The sequence below is a fragment of the Semicossyphus pulcher genome, unplaced genomic scaffold, assembly GCF_022749685.1.
Source record: "Semicossyphus pulcher isolate SPU_LCO1_2020_fin unplaced genomic scaffold, fSemPul1.0.p SCAF_27, whole genome shotgun sequence".
In the NCBI taxonomy this organism is placed as follows: domain Eukaryota; kingdom Metazoa; phylum Chordata; class Actinopteri; order Labriformes; family Labridae; genus Semicossyphus; species Semicossyphus pulcher.
Genome location: NW_027211701.1, coordinates 7,954,393 through 7,972,429, shown reverse-complemented (window position 1 = coordinate 7,972,429; position 18,037 = coordinate 7,954,393). Strand labels below are relative to the sequence as shown.

Below are 18,037 nucleotides of genomic sequence, written 5' to 3'. Positions count from 1 at the left end.
CTTGCTAATTGGACATTTTAGCATCGAAACAATACAGTTACCCACTCAGGGCTTATTAAAATAACATTGTCATAAGTCACAGTGCATTTCAACCCCTGATATGTGTATGCAGACATATGCCATTTACAGCTTTTTACGATTGAATAAACACTAAAATCAAAAGTATTACACAATTATCAAAACCTTACACTCAAGGAGCAAAACTCGTCCCAGAATTGCACCACTATAAGCACAATAAGTCAGCTCACACTTTTTGCAAAACAATACACACAGTGATTTGCAAAACACACTTGTATGCATTACACACAGACGTACATCAAGATGTCACTTCCTTGCAATTCTAAAGCACTGACTGTCAAATTACCACACCTATGTGGCAATTGGTTAAACACAGCCATCAGGTGCGCAAACACAAGATTGCTTAATTGTAGACACACCAATCTATGCCACCGGGAGCACTTTGGGGTTCAGTGTCTTGCCCAAGGACACTTTGACATGTAGCCTTAGGGAGCTGGGGATTGAACCTCCGACCTTCCAATTGAAAGACGACCGACTCTCCCACTGAGCCACAGCCGCCCAGGTAGAGGCCGAGGTGGAGGTAGAGGAAGAGGAAGACCGGCAGCAGGAGGAGGTGAAGCTGAAAGAAGAAGAGGATCAAATTTAAGCAACGAAATTCGCGCAACACTTGTGGACCATGTAGTGAACCATGGATTGACGCTGAGGGAGGCCAGACTGAGAGTTCAGCCAAATCTCAGCAGATACACAGTGGCATCTGTCATAAGGGCATTTAGACAAGAAAACAGGTAAAAAATAACCTGTTTACAGCTGCTTATTGTATGCACCATATCAGCACTTTTGATACCCCTTCCTGTGACATTTTACAGTAGGTTACATGTATTTTGTTCTACATAGGATTGAGGGTCGATTACGACAAGGAAGAAGGGCGCCCATTTTTACACAACAGCAGTAGAGAGTGTACATGGTTTTGGCAAATAATGCCATAAGGCTCCGTGGAATCCAGGCCAACATTATTGGAGACCAAACCATTTTTCATAATGTGAATCAGGTCTCTCTGTCCACAATAGCACGCATCCTGAAGACACATCAGGTGCAGATGAAGCAGATATATCGAGTGCCTTTTGAACGGAACTCGGAGAGGGTCAAACAGCTGCGGCATGAGTATTTGGAGGTATGTATTGTTCACTTTAGCACTCTGATGTTGCATACTGCACACATAACCTTTTTACATGTAAATGTACTGTACACTAAATCTATGCTGAACTACACAATCTTGTCTTCCACTGTATTTCAGAGAGTTTTACAAATGGATGCTGAGCCAATTCCACATGAATTCATATATATTGATGAGGCAGGGTTCAACCTCTCAAAGGTGAGAAGGAGAGGAACAAACATAATTGGCCAGAGGGCAATTATCAGTGTCCCGGGGCAATGTGGGGGTAACATCACCCTTTGTGCTGCAATTACCCAGAATGGGGTCCTCCACCGTCATGCCAACATGGGTCCATACAGAACACCTAACATCCTCACATTTTTGGACAGATTATACAACCTCACAGCAGTTAACAACATGCACCAGATGCAATACATTGTCATCTGGGACAATGTATCATTCCCCACTCTGCTCTGGTCCAGAACTAGTTTCAGCAACATCCACATTTCACAGTCCTATTCCTGCCACTGTATTCTCCTTTTTTGAACCCAATGTAGGAGTTTTTCTCGGCATGGCGGTGGAGGGTTTATGATCTCCAGCCCCAGGCTTGGGTACCCCTCATTCAGGCCATGGAGGAGGCCTGTGACCAGATTGAGCCCACAGCCATACAAGGATGGATTCGGCATTCAAGACGATTCTTTCCACGCTGTCTTGTGAATGAGGATATTGCCTGCGATGTCGATTAAATTCTCTGGCCAGATCCAGCTAGGCGAGGAGACTGTGTTTTCTTCTTCTTTTTTTTTTGTTCTTTTTTTGTACTGGATAAAATGTTGTGTTTGTCAGAGGCATGAAAACTGGGACATGTTTTTTTGTTTTTTATTTGAGTCTCCATGTTGACTAAATCGAGTATATGGAGAAAAATAAATTACATTTTCATCAGTCTGCAGCATTGGTCTTGTGTGGTGTCTAATGCATACAAGTGTGTTTAGTGTTTTGCAAATCACTGTGTGTATTGTTTTGAAAAAAGTGTGAGCAGACATTGTGTTTATAGTGGTGCAAATCCGGGCGATGTTTTGCAAATTCACTGTGTACTTCACCTACACTACTCTATTCACTCAGAAGCAGAATTAGCCAGAAGTGTTTAAGGTTTTTAACAGCAGTGTGTAACTGGTACAAACAGAATTAAGTCATATGCAACGTGTGTTTCATATGGTAACAAAATATGGTTTTGATAAATTAGTGTATAGTTTTTACAAGAGTGTTTCATTTTGCAAAGGATCTGAGGTGTTTTGCTAATTGGGTTTGTGGGTGTGCTAATTGTGTGTAGTGTTTAGCAAAACAAAACAAAACGATCAAAATTGTGTTTAAGCGTTGCAGTTGCCAATCGAGCATATCTTGTACAACTGAGAGAGGGCGCCCTTGAGCCATGAATTCAAATAAACATATAATGGAAAATAGAATTAACATGCAATATAAACCCTGTTACTCAGAGCTATGCCCATCCACTTTGCTTCTCTTCATTCTTCTTCATTATTCTTCTGAAAATAGACTCTTCCCTCTGCCCAGCCGCCTGGCACACATTATCACATGGCACGTAACCAGATTTCATGTTCTGTAGGCCTACGTTTGTTGTCCAAGCAGTATTGACCAATCACGTATCAGCAGGCTTTGGTGAATGCAGGAAAAACAGTCCATGTGTCAAGGAAAACTAGGCAGAATGCAATTCACTGTAACACCATCCCAGCTCCCATCAGCGGTAATCTGACGAATTAGTTTTTTATTAATCTCTATAAACAGTGCAGAGCAGCTAACAATCTGTTCTAGGTGAAAATTTCAAATGAAGCAACAAATTCGCTTGACACCATGTCACTTAAGCCTTTCATCGATCAGACCTCAATTCAACAAAGACGCACATTAAAAGATGTTTTTTGTCATCTTGAGGACAGACAGGACTAAGTTTGCATTCTTCGTTTTTACAAATCTGCATCATGATGTTGTTAAAGACCCTTTAATATCAAGTAAATCACGAGACAAGCCGTTTCTTTTTTTCAGCTTCATACCTGTATGGTGAAAGACTGGCAGAGACTTGATGATATGAGCATTCATTAAAGACAGATGTAGCAGGTGGCAGCAATTTCAATTTTTCCACATTTATTTTTCAGGTTCAGGTTTCAGTAAACTTTGAGTTTAGGAGTTGAAGAGTGTTTTTCTATTCAAGAAAATAGACAAATTAGTCTTCAGTTTTAGAATGAAACATAGAATCAAACAACTGAACACATTTAAGTAAATGAAGACACTAAATTAGCTTTCTAACAATGTCAGGTAAATATTATATAATAAAATATACAAAAGAATTACTTTCTCAACACACTCGGGACATAAACAGTGTACACCTCAAGGTAGAGCAGAGAAAGGAAGAACAAGACCAGCCTTATCAAGGCACCCATGAGCTACCCTGGTTAGTAAAGCTGTGCTTGCATGGGGAGGGTGCTCTCTGGTCATGTGACTGTCTCTTCCAACAATAAGTGTGGGAATGCAGTTCGTTATACTTACTAATATTAATTAATATATATGAATTGGGATAGCATATATTCCACTGAGATCCCTGATGAGGACTTTGCAGGCCGTGGATCAATTCCAGCCTCTATAGCCGCGGAGCACTGGCACTTTTAAGTTTAAGTAAGTCAATTTATTTTGATGGTCTGTATTTCTGTCTCAATGTCTAGCCTTCTTGTCTTACATGTCAAAGAAGCAGGTTGAGTAATTCAGGGAAGGGGTACAAAGAGTATTATTTCTTGGATCTTTTTGGATTTAAGGGAACTACACACAGTCCAGAGTTTCAGAGCAGGCAAATGTGAAGAGAGAAACAAGAATCTCAGTATCGGTGCAAGGACCTTTCCTAACTTATGTGTGTGTGATACCCTTTCTTCCCAATATGCCTTGGTTTAAATGTCTTAATTTAGCCATCTCAAAATTTTACTGGAAAACCAAAACTCCCTGGATAAAAACTCTCAACTTTAGAAAGTCATATGGGGGATTAGAAGTTCCAAACTTTGAATTAGGCTAAATCTAACGTGACCTGGCTAATGAACTCAAATATTCAATATTATGGCTCAACCCCTCCACACTTGACTATAACTGAAATTGATGAAATAACTTAAATTTATCAGACCTCCCATTTATCAGTCAAATAGCCAAGCAACATATCTGTTTCCAAAACATAACCATAGCTACAACTCTGTACAAAACAGTAAATTTCATTACCTGGGTTGGCACATATCTCCACTGCATCATTCAAGATGGCCGCTTTATTAGTATTAACAAAAAAATTGAGGTTTAAATGACTACAAACAAATAAAAGGTTAACAACTGTGGGCATTCTTTTCAGCCCCCTTATGTTTTGCCATGGAATTCTGTTTTTATTTCGAGTTAAACAAGGACTTGGTGAGTGAAACAATTTCCCACATGTCAGTTAGAATGATTATTTGATATTTGTCATTCAAACTGAATGTAAAGAAATTGCCCTAAGCTAAGCTAAACCGTGTTAGTTTTCTGTTATGTTTGTTTATGGGTTATTTTGTGGAAAGCTAATTGATAAACTACAAGCAGCAGGCATGTACAAGTTGAGCATTGTTTGTGATAGAGGAAAATGCCAGCCGCCATTTTAGGTTGGGGACGGATTTGATTTGCAATTTTCTGTATTAAGTTATTAATCCTCTTAACATACTTCATTGTGTTAAGTGTTTTTATGTATATGGCGCTGTTGTAAAACAGGCTAGGTTTTTTACTTGGGAGTATCCTTTGATGCTACACCCCACAGCAAGGAAAGACAAAGATGGCGAGCCACCCAAAGGAGTATCATGAAGGACAGTGTTAGCGTCAGCTTCTGCGAGACTAAAAAATTCCATGGATAAGCACACTGTTTCACCTGATGCAACTAAATCGCAGTTGGACTTAACTAAAGTTAACTAAACTTAATATAATTTCTTCATCCAGCAGTGGACCTGGACTCTCAAACTTGTTCATGGACTGTGTTTCTCCAGTCACTTCTATGTGCAAGGCTATTTTCTGTTTTCAGTCCTTTTTGTTAACTCCTTTAAGTTATCGATAAAAGCCAAGTAATGAGATCTGCATGTTGACAGGAGTCAGGTATAGAGCTACCAAGAGTTGGAATGGGGCAAGAAAAAAAAGTTTTCTTTCTTTGCTTTCCTAAATTTTTTTAATGTTAAAAAGAATTTGTTGCGTGTGTGTCAACAGACTTCTGTCTGTATATGTGTTTATCCCCACACGGAGCACTATTCTTTTGATTAACGTCGGTTGTTAGGCTAGTAGGACCAGGAGTTTATTTAATGTCTTAAACGAATAAACTATAAAATAAATCATGCAATAGTAAAAAACAAAACAAAAACACTTCTGATCTCCTGGAAAAATAGAAATCCAATAGGCCTTTGATCTTAAATAAGCAACCAACTGGTATAGCATTGGGCCAGGTCCAAACATAGAATAGCTACTTTTAGCTAATATGCCGAAACAAATGGAACCAAATTTCAAATGATGGTGACTGTGCCCCAACTGACCAATTTCAAATCTAAGTCAAAACGTAAATGTTGTGGATTTTTGGATTTTTCTTCTATGTTTTTCCTACTGCATTTTTATTGTTTGTTGCATTTGAGGAAACTTAAGTTACTACTGCACTGTAATTTGAACTGTAATTTCATTTAATGTAATAAATAATATCTCATTTGTAACATGATTCACTTTTAATGGTGTATCTTTGGACAACTGTGTAGTGGCTCAAAGGACTAATAATTAATAACTAATTAATATCAAATGATGTAACAATAATCCATAACTCGAGGTTTTGCATCATTATTACAGACATTGGTGTAAAAGCTGAAGGAGAGTGAGGGCACGCATCTTCGGCTCCTAGAAACGATTAGTTCATTACTAAATAACAGAATTTAGGTTTACCTTAAATTCAATGTTGGACGCCAACCAATTTTGACAAAACAGGGAAAACGTATAATTAGTTATTAATCAATTTAGGCTTGTGATCTCAGGGTTGCTACAAGGTTCTTGGCCATGGTGTACAGTGACTTTACCATTTCATACACACACAAATCACAGAATCAAGGTCTTTATAAATGAAATATTTATTAAACTACTGACTACATGACTAAACTACTAAATAGAAAATATATGAGTGAATGAGGAATAAATGAGCACAATGAATAGGTTGCACAATGAACAATCTCTAAATAGGATTGACATTAAGTCAAATCAAATCAGTGGCCGTATCTTTGGAGGTTTATCAACTGATTGAATGTATAAAACACCATTCGGCAGTGGAGAGTTTGAGGAGCATCATGGAAGACTGTGAAGCAATTTAATATTAGGTTTAACTATAATTTTGATTAAGGATCCTAGTTTAGGTCTAATGTTTATTAAATCTCTTGATTAATTTCTCAATTGGTAATTTAGCATCAGTTGTCTGACATCAACTCTTAACACTTGAAATAGTATTGTTCACCTGACGATGGGCAGAGTGGCAGCAGCATAAGTTCTCCCAGGCGGCCTCAGCATTTTGGGTCCCACGTTGCAGACTGCAGGCTTTGAGTCTGTGTCTCTCCATCTCTCTCAGCAGCAGCTGGACCATCTCTTCATGTCCTTTGGCTGAGGGGGGTCATAATGGCAGCTTTGCCATATTTAAAGTCTCTTCTATTCAAAGTCTTTGTCTCTAACGTCATCTTCATTCAAAAGCTTTTACTCAATAGTCGCAAGATTTGGCTCTCAGGCAAGTTCAGTGTAACTTAGGATTCAGGAGTCGCAGCAGGTGGCGTTTTCTGACCCAGCATTCCGCAGGGCAGCATCAAGGTGAGAACCAGAGGCGAAGAGCACAAGCAGCAATAAGGGATCCTGGCTGGCAGGACTCAAAGTTCTAATTGTTTCCGAAATCAGATGTTTTCTTTACGTGTTGGTTGGATGTCCCTTCCAACATGCTCAGTGTGGCTAGAACTCTGCAGCGGGCCTTGGGCGGCCAGACGGCAGGCTTTACCCCCCTCTCTCCGGCCTTCGGCCATTAGGCCAGAGAGAGGGAGAATCACATCAGTACATTAGTCCTGGGGTCTCAGCAGAAGAGCTACAGCAGAAGACTAGTCTTATCCCTTCTCCTTGGGTATTATACTTTGTGATAGGGGTGTTTGCATTGGCGGGAGCTGCTGACCACTCCCCATCATAAACCATCTGTTGATTCTTTCAGTTAAACTTCTTTAACAAACTTAATATTAATTCGCTTCACCTTTTTAATTCTACCATATTTGAAAGTTTTGCTCTCTCTCCTTTGAAATGAGACCAAATACTTAATATCACTCACCGAATAAAACTTGATCAATTGAAATAAAAGTATTAAACGATTTCAACAACCACATAGATGACGACCTTAGTTGATATGACAAATATGTTGGCTGTACACATACATTTTATATGTATGCATCTGTATACCCTTTTGTACACCAAATGAGTGAAATAACTTGAGTAGTCTCATCAATTCTCCCTCTACCACAGGAATATGTCTGTGTCCTGTGACGTGCAGAGGTGCTCAGAGAGATCTTGCAGGCAGATAAATTCACATAACATACAAAACACAAGAAAGGCAACCATTGTCAATTAGTGTCCTTGTCAACCGATTCTTGCTGATTCCCTTTGTTTTGTCTGAGGGTTGTTCAGTCCATAAGAAAGTGTGTTTGTTAATCCCTTGTTAGGGGGTCCATGGCCCATTAGAGAGGTATAAGGGTTGTTGCTGTTTAACCCCTTTATCTTCTGAAAGGTGATTTCCTGAGGTGTCTGGGGACCTGGGATACCACTGGAAAGCATTACTTTTGTCATCTTTATGACTTTGAGTGCAAAGCCCATGAGGAGGTGTCAGGACGTCTGCTCAAACATCCTCCCTAGGCTTAAGCACTACTGTGCACATGCATTCCTATCGGAGACTTTAGGAAACATGTTACAGAAATATAAATCTTACATCATAATGTAAAATAATTGAGGTAATAGAATACGTATTAATAAAGGGTTCGGCCTATAGGTTTAGGAATTGTCTGTTTCTTGAACAACTGAAATTCAGAGAGTCACAGAACTGTAGTATCTGTAACAAAGGGGGAATGAGAGGGAGAGTGGGCAGATGGCCACTCGTCCTCTCTGTACATTTAGAATCAACAATCAACATTAAGCATCAGTCAAGTAACTTCAGTTGGTTATTACACATAACATATTAGTAAATGTACATTTTAATCATAAAGTTCTTTATTTTCATACAGTTATCTCCATCTTGTTGCTCGAGTGAGTCTTTTGATGTTAGCCAGAAATCAAGGAAAGTCGTCCTCCAACAAGAGCCATAAATGAGCTTGCTTCAGTTGTCATTATTGACCCAGACTCATCATCGGATCATCCGCTACACCGGGGTATTGAATATTTTTCATACATTTTAACCTAATTTTCTAAATATGATGCAAACCAACCCGTTGCCTGCTCTGAAAAGTTAAAGCCACTTAGTTTTTGCAACAGCATGTCGTGGTTCACAGTATCAAAAGCCTTTTTAAGGTCTAAAAACACTGCACCCACTACATTACCCTTATCTAGTGAGCTCTTGATATTTTCCGTCAGGTAGCAGTTGGCCATTTCTGTAGAATACCCTGACCTAAAGCCAAATTGTTTGGGATGGATAAGCTCATTGCTTTCAAGGTGGTCCACTAGTTGGTCTGTGATAACTTTTTCCAAGACCTTTGAGAAAGCAGGTAGAATAGAAATTGGCCTATAATTGCCTGCTAGGTCTGGTGATCCCGCCTTAAAAATAGGTGTAATGATTGCTGTTTTGCAGTTTTGTGGAAATTGACAAGTTCTGATAGAGAGGTTTATTATATGTGTTATTTGTTCGATCAGTGTGGAGCTGTGTGATTCTATAGGTGCAGTATCCAGCCCAAAAATATCCTTTGCCTTTGAGTTACTTAATTTATTGATAATTTTACCCACTTTCTCTTTGTCAACCTCCTCAATGTGAAAAGTTTGTGATGACTCTGTTGTAATACCCTGTGGTAGACAATCCCTGTGGATCTTCTATTTCACTGGTGCTCAGCTACAAAGTTTTCTCAGTCTCCTGCCAGTGCTATACCTAGTCCCTTTTTTGTCATTGACCCCATCACAGGTATGCCCTGATGGTCTTTCTCTCTCTTCTTCCCCTCCTCCTTGGCCAAGTTTCTGTCAACTCTCTCTACAGGATTTGGATCAAACCATCTGGGTTTGACACAGGCATTTTTTTTATTCCCCACTGTGCTAAGTGTATTCATATGGAATAAAGATTGCCTGTAACGAAAAGGACTGGGCTGTGTAAGGGGAGGTAAATTGAGCAGGAGGGAAGGTAAGAAAATCCAAAGAGGAGCTGAGAGATTGATGACAAAACAGTTGTAGCGTGGTACCAGGATAGGCCTGATCCAGGCCTGACCTGGTCATTTGACCCCACCAGGAAGAGAGCTAGACCACTAGCTCTGCTCTGGAGACCAATAAATTAAAGATGTTATCCACAGGGGAAACTTTACAACTCGTCGTCTGCAGGACCAACATCCCACAGACAACAGATGAAGGACATTATCTGATAAATCATGGGATTACGGTCAGTTAATGTTTGTCTCACAAGATTAGCTGTGGGGAAATAAGGAACCACATGATTTGATCCAGGGACGGTGGATCAACAGAAACAACTCACACCCCAGAGCCCTGGGGAGAAGAAAGAGTTTTGGAAGCATCCATTTGTCGTCCCCCCCCCTAACACCCCTCTCTCTGCCGGACCTGCAGACAGGCAGGGGAAGGGGGGGTGAGACTGAGACAAAGGGATGTTGATTCAGTCAGGACATCTATTAATGAATTTAGCAAAGTTGTGTGTCTGTGAATACATATATGTCCTACAAGCATATATGTATATATATATATATCCATATAGATCCCAGTGTCACATTCACACGGAAATGCATAAAGACTGTGGAAGGTCGCTATGTGTTGATCTGGACATTCATCATTAACTTGTACTTTTATCCTCAGGAATCTGCCATGTAACCTCATTCTGTGTATTTTCATCCAGTGGTGTTTGGAGTCTATGTGCAGCTGAGAATCCAGAGGTATTACATGTGGGGAGGTTAGATGGATAAGGATAACTACTTTGGGGTAAAAATAAGTAGTTTAATAAGTAGAGAAAGTCTCGGTTATGAGGAGTGGTCGAACTCGCGCCATTGCCCGGACGCCCCCCCGGGGAGGGGAGACCCTTTAAATGAGAGGTGACAACCTCTCTCGTTCTCTTGCTTCTTCCCTTCTTGTGCTACACCCTGCGTCCCGGCCGCTGACGAGCGCCTCCGCCTCCCCCTTCCTCCGTAACTTCTTCCCTTTCCCCTTTTTAAGTTTTGCCCGCGAGTAGGCCCAGAACCTGCTTGCACTCTGCCGTGCTGAAGACCTCGCGTGTCCATATTGCTCCAGCATTAGATCTGACTGCTCAAAATACAGACTCTAGTTCTCCCGGTGCTCGGACAGAATCTCAGTCCCGAACCCAGAAGACGCATTCAGACTCCATCCGGCTCAGGCCGCAACGTGGGACTGACCAGCACGTCATCATCCAGAGAGACCGAACCGGCCGTGCGGCGCCGCTCCGAGGGAACCCGGGTACAAGCCCGGCATCAGAAGCTCCGAACCACTCCCACCTGACGCTCTACACACGCCTCATCAGCAACGCGGTTGACCCTCCTCACCCTCCGAGTAGGTCTAACTTTGGTTTTACTGTATATTGGGGTTGATGCTTTAGTCACAGATTTGTTAGGAAGGTTAGTAAAAGGTTTTGGGCGATATACCTCCTGATATCCTAGCTGCTACACTTCACTCCTTTGAACAGGTTTCAATCCATCTTTCATCATATTCATCCTGTTATTAATCGTTTCACGTTCATCACCATATTTAGTTATCTCATGTATGTTTAGTAGTATTAGTCAATAAATTCTCCATTTATAAAGTACTGATTCAAGTGTCTTTGTGTGTGTGAAGTACTAAGCCTCTGTACACCGTGAAACGAACTCAATTCTAAACTGTAGCAACCTTCAGATTATGAGACTGAATTAAACAATTAGGTAACTAATTATTTGTTTTCCCTGTTTTGTCAAAATTGGGTGGTACCCCATTAAATACCTATGATAGGTTAAGTCTTTTAATTAACTTTAAAGTTAACTTCTCGTCAATATAGAGTGCAGGCATTCTATGACGAGTTTAATTAATTATTAAACAATTAATCGACATATTTACGCGGCAATAAGAGAGTAAAAAGAGAACGGAGAGAGACTAGAGAGAGAGAGAGAGAGAGAGAGAGAGAGATGACAAAACATATGCTGCTCTGTCTATACCATCAATCTAAAGTTGTGAGCTTACCTGGAAATTGTCAGGCATTAGTGTGTTTGTGTAAGTGTGTGTATCTGTGTGTGTGTGTGTGTGTGTATGAGTGACTGGCTGCGGCTATAATAAGTTTCCTCACAACCAATATACATATTCAGAGAAAGTGTGCCACTCCATCATCCCTTTCTATTCTTTGTTCCTCAGATCAGAGCTGGCATTGACATTTTATGGGCATGTGTAAAATTGTTTGTTCCTTTTTAACTGTGTCTGTTTGCCGTCTTCATACTTGCTATTAAGTTCTCTTTAATAAACTGAGAACTGAAGTGTTTTTTTTATCTGTTCTAGTGTAAGTAAATAATATTCAAACCACAAAGCACCCTGGATTCTTCAAATCTTTTTAATGATAAAGGACATTAGAAGAAAGGGCATAGTAAGAAAAAAACCCGAAAAAGAAGTAAGTACAAGTGGAATATTGCTATATAATAAATAAATAAATAAATAAGATTATGATTTTCGAGTGATACCTGCTTTTGTTTATGAAATAAAGCACCTTTCACTCACTTAACAGTTAAAACATTACTCTCCAAAGAACACTAAATATTGTAAAAATTACTCTTCATTACGCAGTACATTTAATTTGTAGATAACATACCTCATTGACTATGTGCAGCTGTGTCAGAGAGAAAAAATCCCTCATTTTACACCATTTTTCTCTATGTGTCTCTATCTAGGAGCAAATGAGCCCTAATGAATTAAACTGCTAATGAGCCGAAAAAGAAAAGCAGTCCTAAATCAAGCTGCTGCAGTGAGCTTAGACCTTCTTTTTGATCAGAATTGATAATAATAGTCGATTAAAAATGACTTGGCTAAATCGTGGAGATTGAGACAGAAATCTATCAGAATTAGCGACAGCACTAAGAACGGAAATGTGTCTTTTTATAGATTACTACTAATTGAGGAGGGAGCACAGACCTGATGCCACATACACAGAAAGACTATGGCTCCAGCTTTTTCTCACATTCCAGCATTAACTCATGCACACTTGTTCAGATGTACTTTTCTAGGTTTTAAGTCTTAAAACGACCTTACAGTTTCAGTGCGTGGCCGTCCCTGGCGAGATCATTACTTTACTTTGGGGGCTTTCATGCTCAGAATTTTAACCTGCTCATTATTGAATATACCAATGTTTAATAGCATAATTATTACATATTTCATACCACTTGGTGGTGGAAAATTAAGCTGAAATGTGCTACAATTTTATGCTTGAAGGTACGCTCTTGATGCAAGCTCAAGTTTATCAGCTTCTGTTATTTATTTTGTCCTAACAAATCAAACTGCATCGGCTGAGAGGATCATCATCAAATCCAGGCAGACATTTATTAATTACTGTGACAAGATGATACAGCAGCATCTGCTAGGGAAGACAGTGATCGGCCAAGGGATTTTATGATATGTATGTAGTAACTGAACTGTCGGTAATGTGACCAGATTTTCATGGCTACATGACTACACCAAGACAGTAAAAAAAATGGAATAAATTGGTCAACAATCTAAAGAGTGCCTTTTCATTGAATCATTACGGGGGGATGTGCCAAGATGTATAAATCCCAGTTTAAAGTTGACCTATGTCTTAGCAAGCCTAGTGCATTTGCTTGGTAGGCATCCTATTATCTCTGACCCAATAAGATCCCAAACACTTTATTTCCGCCCTGATACGATAACAAATTGTTTTATAAATTATAACAAATCATGCTACTTGAGCGCACCAGAATGACACTTCTTTTTGGGAGAATATTTGCATTTTTAAAAGGGCTATATGTAAGATTTTACATGTATTCATCAATCAAATATAATTTCTTATTGCCAATGTGTGAAGGGATAGTAGAGGAACTGAAAAATTGAGACCTTCCCCAACTTCCTCCATTTCCTCTAACAGCCCATGGGCTGATTTTGGCACTTTTTTCCGCAAAAGAAGAGGATGTCATGCAGTGTATTTATGTTAGAGCTAGTTGGAATGCACATCACAGAATTACGTGGGGAGTGAGACCTCTGCACTGACTTCATACTATCCCGAGTTAGCGCCCAACTGCCAATCAGAAAACAATTATCAGAGACATATGGACTTCTCATTACATTACAGCACCGCAATGACTGACAGCATCAGACAGACAGAAAGCTGCAGTCCAGTCAGTCTTCAGCAGCCTTCAGTCTGTTCAGTAACTTCTATCTCCATTAGAGTCACGTTACCTTCACTGTCTGTTGGATGAAACAGCTCCGTCACCTCTGGCTGCTGCTGCAGGACAGGTCAGGTCGTCTGCTTAAAGCAGCCTCCTTAAGTGCACTCAAACATTGTAGCAAGTCCCGTTAGTTAAAAATAGTCATCCGTGTTGAAATCCGCAGAATAAAAGCTAATTAGCGAACTAAACGAGGTGCCATAAGGTTATATTATGATGTGTTCAAGGTTGGCTCAGAAAAATGACCATTAGGTCATTATTATGATAAAATTAAAGCAAATATTTAAACTGATGTAAAACTTAAATTTATACAGTAATAATCACTTTTACATGGAGTAATTTATAAAGTAATTCAATAACTTTTTAGTCAAGTAACTGGTAATTTGCATGAATGAGGGGTATTTTACAAAGGCAATTTATCGTGATTAATAAGAGCCTAAAACTGATTAATCAGATTAAATTGAATCGACTGACAGCACTTATTTTTAGTTTTTCATTTTGCCAAGTTATCAAAACAAGTATTGTGTATAATTGACATAAAAAAATCATTTTTACTTTTGTACTGAAGTAAATTTCAGAGCGTGTACTTTTTTTACTTTTACTTGAGTAAACAAGTTTAATCAGTACTTCTACATTTACCAGAGTCTTTTTTTACACAAGTATCAGTACTTCTACTTAAGTACAGAGTGTGAGTACTTTTGCCACCTCTGCAGTGATTGATTGAACAGAAAGTTGGCCATCGATTTAGACGGCTAGCAGAGGTTTACAGTTGACTACCATTGGCTAACTTCAATTAGCCAACTGTAGTACTCGGTGTGCGAAATACGGTACAGTTACATTTACAACAGATATTGGCCGCGTTTCCCAGATTCGATCGTTCTTAAGGACTTAAGAAGGCTCTTAAGAAGGGTTCGGCTAAGAAGGAGCGCTAAGATAGGGGTGTTTCCCAGACGCGTTCTTAACTGCCTTCTTAAGATCCCGCCAAAGAAGCTTCTTAAGAAGCTCTTAGTGGGAGCTGTCCACCGCCGTGGTGCTGAAACTAAATTAATCGATGCCAGGCAAATCGATCACCCACCACTTTATCAGCGCATAAATCACACACAACACCCTGTGGTCCCCACACACAGGTGCAATTAGGCTACGCGCGCGCGTGTGTGTGTGATCACAGCTAACAGGTGTATCCAAGTAGTAATCAAGCCCATTAACGCATATATACCCCCCTGTGGCTAGGCACACACATGTGAGAATGGAAAAAGCAGCCAGCAAACGAAACAAGAGGTCACCCTCGTTTACCGCAGAGGAGATGGCCGTATTAGTGGACGAGGTCTGGCAGCACCGTGATGTGTTATTTGGGGGAACAAAGGGCAAAAAAAACATCGCATTAAAGAACCGAATTTGGCAGGCCCAAAAGATGTCCCCCTCTAGTCCCTGTGGCCTGCGAGACTGGGGTGCTGTAAGAAAGAAGTGGCAGGAGTTCCAAAGCCAAACCAAAAAAAAAGTGCAAAGGTGAGGCGAGAGAGCATGGGCACGGGTGGTGGCGCACCTGGTGCTACAACCCTCACTCCGGACGAGGAAAAAGTCCTATCCATAATTGGAAAGACGGCCTCTGAAGGCATTAGTGGGGGCATCGATCTTCTGGGGGACGAGGGCCTCTCAGAAAACAGCGAGGGCGAGGAGGAGGAGGAGGAGGAGGAGGAGCCATCTGGGAGCAGAGCGGCGACATACACGTCCCCAGGAGAGGACGACCCCCCACAACCGAGCCCTGTCCCCGCGCGCCAACCAGCAGGGCCCGGTGTCCGCATGCGGGGAGGCTTAACAGGGCGGCCCCCCATAACGACCTGTACCTGCAGCGAGACGCTGGTGCGTCTCGAGAGGGAGAAACTGGCGGTGCTGCGGGGGATAGAGGGCCAACTGGAGAGACAGACTGCCCTCCAGGAGGAGATCGAACGCCAGAAGTTGGAGCTGCACCGGAGACAGCTGGCACTTGCCGAGGCGCAGTTCAACCGTCCCTCCATCTCGGTCCCAATAATTCTCCCCCAGGATGGAGGTAAGGGGCATTTCTATTTTTTTTCCTCCGCATTGCACAATGTATCCCGTTCAATTTCACTAATCAATCTCCCTTCATTGCAGGTGATGCAGATGCAGACGCCCAGTAACGACAGCGGTGCCACTGCTTTTTGTTTCTCTTTGTTTTTTTTAATAAACTATCAACAGGGTTGTTGATGTTTTTATAGCTAATGTAAACTCATATGCAGATGCCGAATGTGTGTGAAAACGTAATGAGTGATAGTAATGATGATTCATTTTATTTATGTAGCTACAGGAACACATGGGCAATTCTTTATTTTTATATCGTTATTTTTCTTCTTATGCTATTATTTTTCTTGCGTCAGTGTTCTGCAGCTGTGGGCGCACATTCATCATTACGCATGGTTTTAGTATTCCTTTGAGTGTCAGATATAACTTTCCCTGACGCGGCTGCAGTGAGCGTTTGGTCGCTAAGAAGGCTGTTAAGAGTGGGTCAGGCTGATCTTACATTTCCTTCTTAGTGAAAGATCTTCTTAAGCTAAGAACGACTCTGGGAAACACGTCCTTCTTTCGCAGCGCTCTTAAGAGCGCTCCTAAGAAGCTCTTAGCGCTTAAGAGCTTCTTAACGAATCTGGGAAACGCGGCCATTGTGTGTGGTGTGTGTGTGGAATTGGTGTTGTGTCTGCATAGAGTAAGTAGAAAGAGAGGAAAAGGGGAGGGGTGATAAGAAGAAGGAATAGTATAGTAGTATAATAGTATAGATTAAAATAAATATATTGGTAGATTCCTGATATTGTATTTTTAACAAAATTTAATAGTGGTAGTGTGAGGTAGGACTGGCCGCAGATCTCATGTTTGAATGTATATTTGATATATTATATTATGTTATATTATATATTATATGTTATATTTTTTATACGGTTCATGATGTTTGAATACCTTTTTAATTGAATACTGTTTTCTAGGGGCTCATTTGGGGTCAAAATGTGGTCTGTTCATCCTAAAATGTAAAATAAAACAGTTAATCAGCTGATTCAATTTGAATTATCAAATTAGCCCATTGTTTTCATTCCTATTTGTGCTTGTCAATTATGAATGGTATGAAAAATTGAACTAGTTTTTAAATAGCAAAAATAATTGGGTGGGGCCGAGGGGCCTCTGGGGCGAAACTAAAAAATTTTGAGTCACTACGGCCTGAACAGATGAAATCTCACTCTGACCTTTTGATGAAACTTGAGAGGTCTGAGCTTGACAAATAACTTCACCAGCCAACATGACAAACTGTGCTGATTTTGGCCAACAGTAAATTATGTAGTAGAACAAAGCAAATGTGTATAACGACCAAATGTTTTCTACTAGCCAATATTGTTCCATTGTCTGCCTAAGCTAAGATTAGCCAGCTAGCTGTAAGCTAGCAACAAGCTCCCATTAGCAAACAAGCAACGTTAGCTTGCATGCTATCGCAGACAATTTGCCAGATAGGCAACGTAACAAAATACCGTCGAGGGGATAACATCAACAAATTCACAGACTCCCGGGGCTGATCTGGCTGGTAATTGAGTAAACCTTAGCATGATCACTAACGTTATGAGAATACCTGTGTCTGTTGTCAGTCTAGCTTGAAAAATATTTTCACCAGCTAACATGATACTAATTTAGGTATTATGACAAACAGTATTCATTTTGGACAACATAATGCCGGTCAACATGATGCTGGTCGATAAACAGGTCTCGTAAACATGTCTCGTCAGTGAAAAGTAAACAGAGCCGGTGAGTTCTGAGATTGAGCATGCTCAGTTTCGTGTGTCTTCAGCAAAAACCCCAGATGCTCATTCATGCGTGTCCGTGCGAGCACGTACAAGAAGGTTGACTACAGTTCACTTAATGGCCGACCGTGTCACTAGGCTTTACTGAAAGGACCTTGTCAAAATTCATGTAGGACCTACCCTTTCCTTAAGGTCTTAAAAAGCCAATGATCACTACAGCAAATGTCATGCAAGGGAGCTAATAAAAAACAAATATGGTCAAATTTCTCATAACATTATCATCTAAGGGTTGTCACTTGATTCTCAAAGTCAACTGATGCACAGAGTAACATGCAACAAGACATTCATTTGGGTCATAGATTAGGTCTGAATTTAATTTGTAAGGATTTATGTAGTTATAGACGTTATTATAATTTACT

The 18,037-nt window shown here is 40.4% G+C and overlaps 1 protein-coding gene across 1 annotated transcript; it reads left to right on the top strand.

Annotated features, from left to right (window-relative positions):
* The first annotated feature begins 15,345 nt into the window (after positions 1–15,345).
* LOC138604799 (protein bassoon-like) lies at positions 15,346–16,089 on the top strand. Its single transcript, XM_069676786.1, has 2 exons — positions 15,346–15,871; positions 15,955–16,089. The coding sequence occupies exons 1-2, from the start codon at positions 15,346–15,348 to the stop codon at positions 15,978–15,980; spliced, it is 552 nt and encodes a 183-aa protein (XP_069532887.1). The 3' UTR covers positions 15,981–16,089.
* The last annotated feature ends 1,948 nt before the right edge of the window (positions 16,090–18,037 follow it).